The sequence below is a fragment of the Tauraco erythrolophus genome, chromosome 27, assembly GCF_009769465.1.
Source record: "Tauraco erythrolophus isolate bTauEry1 chromosome 27, bTauEry1.pri, whole genome shotgun sequence".
NCBI lineage: Eukaryota > Metazoa > Chordata > Aves > Musophagiformes > Musophagidae > Tauraco > Tauraco erythrolophus.
In genome coordinates, this window is record NC_141491.1 from 3,358,025 (window position 1) to 3,363,588 (window position 5,564).

Sequence of the window (5,564 nt, forward strand, 5' to 3'; positions counted from 1 at the left end):
TCGCCGGTGGGAAAAGTTGGCCAACTCCATCCCGCTGGAGCCGAGCCTGGCTCACAGCGATGGTTCATCCCACGGAAGCAGATGAGATCACCGGGGGTAAAGGACAGTGCGAAGGTGTCAGAAGGATGGATGGGGAAGGAGGAGAGATGGGGGATCGACAGAAGGGGGACAGATAGATGGATACAGCTGTTTTGCAGATGACACAACAGCAGCGCTAATAAATCCTGGCGTTTTAGACCTAGCCTGAAAGGAAAGGCTGGAATGGCTCCAAATTCCCATTTACGGAGGGCCCTGGCTTTTGGGTGAACATAATCCATATCTAAGTCGGGTTTTGCATGGAAAAGAAAGGCCAGGGGAGGGAGGTGGTGCACACACACACATACTCTGTGCCACCGGCTGCCGGCGCGCTTGTGCAGGTGCCGTGCCAAGGAGGCAGGCTCGCGGGCACCAGCGCCCAGCAGTGTTTGCAGCATGTCCATGGAGGAGAAGCTGGATCTTCTTGCGAGGTTTTCTCCAGCCGCCTTAGTTTGCCTCCCTGGGCCTGGAGGATGTGGGCTGAGCTCAGTGGTTTCAGTTTAGGATTTTGGATTCTCCAGGGATGTGTCATCCCTGTCACGGTACGCGTGTTTGTTACATGTGTATAAAAATATAGAGGATGAATACATTATATTTAAAATATCTCACCACTGGGCAGCTCTTCTCAGGTGTTGAAAGCTGGGATGATACAAGATGTTTTAACTCCCTCTGAGTGACTCTTTCCTGCTGAACCCAGAGCTGTTTGGCTCGAAGGCTCCGGTGCTGCTCCAGCCTTCCTCTGCAACTGAAGCAGAACCAAACCCTCCCTCTGGGCAGAGCTCACGATGGAGATCTGGGGCCACTTGGTGCCAGGACAGGTCCCAGTGGGGGTCCCAGTGAGGGTCAGGGTCCCTGCAGGGCAGGGGCAATGGGGCTGCAGCAGGTCTGGGGTGAGGTGATGGAGGACTCCAGTTGCCCTGTGCTGAGGTTTCCTATTCCATCGGCTTTGGAGCACACAGGGACAGCCCAACTGTGGCCACAGCTCACACCTGAGCGTGCAACACTCCTCTGGGGCCACACAGACCCACCTGATGGACCTGGGGACAGCCTGATCACGCAGGTCAAACCTGATGTGGCCAAAGCATCATTTCCCTGAAGCGATGCAGCTCCCAGTCCCTGGCCAGGAAACCCTGAAAGCAGACACAGAGAGGTCTTCCCAAGGCCCTGGGAGAGAATTGAGGAAGAATTTGGAACAGGGAAGTCCTTGTCTTTGCAAACCAGTGTGGTTCACAAAGCAAGTGCTGGGCTGGGGCTGGGTGAGGGCTTTCCACTGCTCTTGCTGCTGAGCACAAGATACTGAATGTGTTTTTAAAGTCTTGATTTTATTAGAGCTGCCCATCTACTGCTCCGTTTGCCCCAGAACTGAGTTCACCCTTACACGGAAGCTCAGCTCACACCAGGGCTAAATGCATCTGCCTTAAACCCATGTTTTCCATGGGGCAGCAGGGTCCGAGGGGGTCTGGGATGGGGGCACAGTCGGTCTGGGAACGCTCGCCCTTATTTCCTGGCGTTGTGGCCGTGGGGCTCAGAAGAAGTGGCCCGTGGGCAGGCGGGGCAGGCAGAAATAGGCGTTGGGGAAGAGGCTGAGGTTGATGGGGTTGCCATCGAGGCGGATGTCCTCCAGCGCCCTGCGGATCTGGCTGTGGTCTTGGCTGTCGCAGAACGTGTCCTCGTGCATGGTCTGGATGTTGTTGTTCTGGTCAGGGAGGCAAAGGGCAAATCAGATTCAAAGAAGGAAGAGGAGGAAGAGGTGGTGGGCTCTGCTAGACTCAGGTACAGACAAGCCTGGGTCCGGGCTCAGCTCACCTGGAGGTGCAGGGAGCGCAGGCTCTGGGGCAGGGGTGCCGGGATATAGTCCAGCTGGTTATCGGACAGATGGAGAAACTGCAGCTGCTTCAGATCCTGTGGGAAGAACGTAGAGATGAACCTCTCCGCTCCCAGTCCCGCTCCAGCCCTCTGCACTGTCCTTGTTACCCCTTGGCATAGCAGATTTGGGCTAAAACCAGCCTGGATTGATCCACTGGGCTGGCAGCCCCAGCACCCACCCGGAAAGCTTCAGGCCGGAGGCCAGTGCTGGGGATCCTGTTGAGACGGGCATCCAGCCGGACGATGCTGCGGGGCAGCTCGGGCAGCGCCGTCAGCCGGTTCTCGGGCAGGATGAGCTCCTGCAGGCTGGGGAGCAGGCGGAAAGCGTCCGCGTCCGCCCAGGAGATGGAATTGCTGCTCAGGTCTATTCGCTTCAGCTTCTCTGGTGGGAAGAGGAAGGACGGGATGAAGAGGGACCCACACAAAACTGCTTATTCCCCCTCACCTCGTGCCCCATTGCAGGGCCTGGCCCTTCCCTTGCCTCGACGTACTCAGCCCCGTGAAATCGCTGGCCCGGATCGCGCCGATGCGGTTGAAGCGGGCGTAGAGGTAGGTGGTCTCCGGCGGCAGCAGTGGGATGTGCTCCAGGTCGGAGTCGTCACAGTAGACGGAGGTGCCGATGCACAGGCAGAGCAGGCAGCTGGGCAGAGCTGGGGGTGCAGAGGCAGCCTGTGGCGTGGCATGGCATGGCGTGGCATGGCATGGCATGGCATGGCATGGCATGGCATGGCATGGCATGGCATGGCATGGCATGGCACGGCACAGCTCCCCATCCGCCCCCGGAGCACCTCGGTGTGCAGAGAGATAGGAGGACATGCCCACCCCTGCCCACACTCTGGGCACACAAAGTCTTTAGCACCCAGAGCTGTTATAGCCCCAGCACCTTCATCATCCCAGGGCACCTCGTCAAGGGAAGGGCCAGAAACTCCCAGGCAAATTAACTGCTAACAAATGAAGCTGCTCAGGGCCAAATACCTCCGGTGGGAGAGGGGGAGATGTAAGACTGCCAAACACAGCAGCGTTACACCCAGGGCTCACTTGGCCCCTTGTTTTTATCCACAGATGGCAACAGAACAAAAGAAAACAGTTTTGGATCCAGCAAAACATCTGTCTCAGCTGCGTGAGGGTCCTGGCAAGGAGGGCAGGGGAGGCAGGAGGGGGTAAAGCTGTATTCCCCCCCCGTGCTCCCACTCCTCTCCCCCAGTGCTCGCGAGGCTCAGCATCCATTAGTGGGAGAGTTCAAAGCAACAAGGCAACAATTTCCCTTTGCCTCCTACTTAATTTGTCCCAGTCCAGAGTGACAGAAAATGAATAAAGATATTTATCCCTCGCTACAGGATTTTAATTGTCACTAATCTAATTGCTACTCTGTCCGCCTGTCGCAATGCCTCTGCTCATTAAAATGTTGCTGCTTTGCCGGAGCTCTTGTTTCCCAGAAACGTCTCGCTGCAGCCCTCCTGCCTGCTGTGTGATAAGAAGCACCCCCAGCACCCCGGGCAGAGCAAATAACCGCTGCTGTCTGCTCGCAGCAAAAGGATTTGCTCCCCTTTCTCCAGAGCACCAGCCTTGCCACCCCCAGGACGTGTGGCTGCATCCCATGGGAACAAAACCCCGCAAGCTGCACCTCTGTGCTGCGCCCAGGGGTCTGCACTCACCCTGCGCTGGGACGGGTGGTGGGTGGATGGGGCCGGTGGTGGTCGGAGGCTGCAGCTTTGGGGTTTCAGCCGTGGTGCCCAGGTTTGGGAGAGCCACGGGGTCCTTGGGGCGAGGAGCCAGGGTGCCAACCTCGATCTGCAGACAAAGCCCGGGTGTGAGGGCTGGGGCGGCTGAGAAAGCCCTCCCACTCCTCTCCAGGGCAGGAGAGGAGTCAAGGGCACCGGGAAGGTCTCATTGGAAAGGCAGCTCCTCCTTGGAGAGCCCTCCCAGCTCAGAGTTTTGGGAACCCCCCTCCCTGTTTGCCCAGAGGGATGCAGGAAGCCTCATGTCTCGGCTTCCTCCCATCGCGTCCTCCTCACCTTCGGAGCGAGGTCACCGTAGTCGTAGAGCTCCTCATAGTTGCTCAGGTCAAGGATGTCACCGTAGTTGTCCAACGTCAGGTCATAGTTGTCCAGGTCCAGGTTTTCGTAGAGCGCAAGATCAGCCTTTGGCTTCTCCACCTTCCTCCTCTCCTCCTTGGCTGGGACAGTCCACGCTGTCCCCAGACACAGGCTGGCGATGCCCAGCCAGGCCAGGGTCCGCATCCTGCACCCGGCTGGGGTCAGCGCTCCGACGGGGCCAGTGATGTGGGTTGGGATGAAGCTGGGTGCCCTGAAACGGTTGCAAAGCAGTGAAAGCAGAGAGGGACGGGAAGGCAGGGCTGCAGCCAGCCCCGCTCTGCAGCCGCCGTGGGGACTGCGGCCACCGCGGGGGACAAACGTCCTCCGCCCCCAGCAACATCACACAGCCCCGTTTCTTTTCAGCCCATTTCACGCTCGGCTGGCTGGCTGTGCAGGAGAGGCCCCGCGGCCGTGCCGGGCTGCCCTCGCTTCCCAGTTTTCCCAGCCCCAAGGAGGCAATGAGGGGGTCGAGGGGTGATGAGGGGGTGAGGGTCCTGCTCTGGTCCCTCGAGGTGGTGGGTGAAGCTGGTTGCTGGCCCAGTGAACCCAGCAGCCAAGCAGAAGTGACCCCAAGAGTCCCAGCACTCTGCTGCTCTCCCCTTCGGTCACCGCTGCTCCTACACCCGTGTCCGAAGCCCTGAGCTGCTGTTTCTCAGCTTCCAAAATCCTGGGCAAGACACTGCTGGGGGGACTGGAGGCCACGGGGTCCCTGTGACTCGGCCCTGAGCACAGGGGCTGCCTGTGTGGGGACACCCCTGGCCCTGCAGCCCGGGCAGGGTGCACCTGGCAGCCCCGCACCCAAACCCTCCGGGGTCCGTTCCCAAAGGGAGCTCACTCCCACCTGAAGCTGGCCCCTGCGCAGGGGTCCCCAGCACCCACCGTGCACCCTGAGCTGCAGCATCACCCACCCCCCCGGGCTGCACACCCACACGTGTGCCCACGGCAGAGCCGGACCCGGCACCCAGCAGCCTCCCACGCGTCTCTGCCAAACCAACTGCAAAAGCAACGCCCCAGCCCAGCGTTTTCACACCTCGGACTGAGGATGCTGCTCCCTAATTTCTGCTCGTTTCCCACAGAACGAACCTTTACAAGTGCAGTCAGCCCCCGCACGCCTCGCCAGCCCCCGACCCCCCCGACCCCACTGCTCACCCCAGCCCAGCGGGGCTCTGCCCGCCGCTGCAGGAGCAGAAAGCAGATGGCATGGACGTACCCCCTTTCCTCTCCCTCCTGGTGTGGGAGAGCCCCGCTCCGCTCCCACGGGCTGGTGGGCTGGCCGGGGCAGGGCTGCCCGGCTTTTAATGCGGGGAGAGGAGTGGGTGGGGGCTGCACAGAGGGGCCTGGCACGGCTGCTGCCGGGGGGTGAGAGGCAGGATGCGGCCAATCGAGCCGGCAGCCCCCCCACCCCAGGACCTTATATTATGGGACGGGACGGGATGGGAAGTGTGCTGTGCTCCCTGCCCCAGTGTCCCCATGGGCAATGGGGACACACAGCCCGGGACATAGCCAGCTCCATCCCTGCCCCAACCA

General features: G+C 60.3%; 1 protein-coding gene across 1 annotated transcript; it reads right to left on the reverse strand.

The window, feature by feature from the left end:
* Positions 1-1,600: 1,600 nt before the first annotated feature.
* OPTC (opticin) lies at positions 1,601-4,196 on the reverse strand. Its single transcript, XM_009980306.2, has 6 exons — positions 3,957-4,196; positions 3,597-3,732; positions 2,433-2,591; positions 2,121-2,323; positions 1,882-1,977; positions 1,601-1,771 (listed from the first exon to the last, which is right to left on the reverse strand). Exons 1-6 carry the CDS (start codon positions 4,179-4,181, stop codon positions 1,601-1,603), a joined length of 990 nt encoding a protein of 329 aa, XP_009978608.2. The 5' UTR covers positions 4,182-4,196.
* Between the last annotated feature and the right edge of the window lie 1,368 nt (positions 4,197-5,564).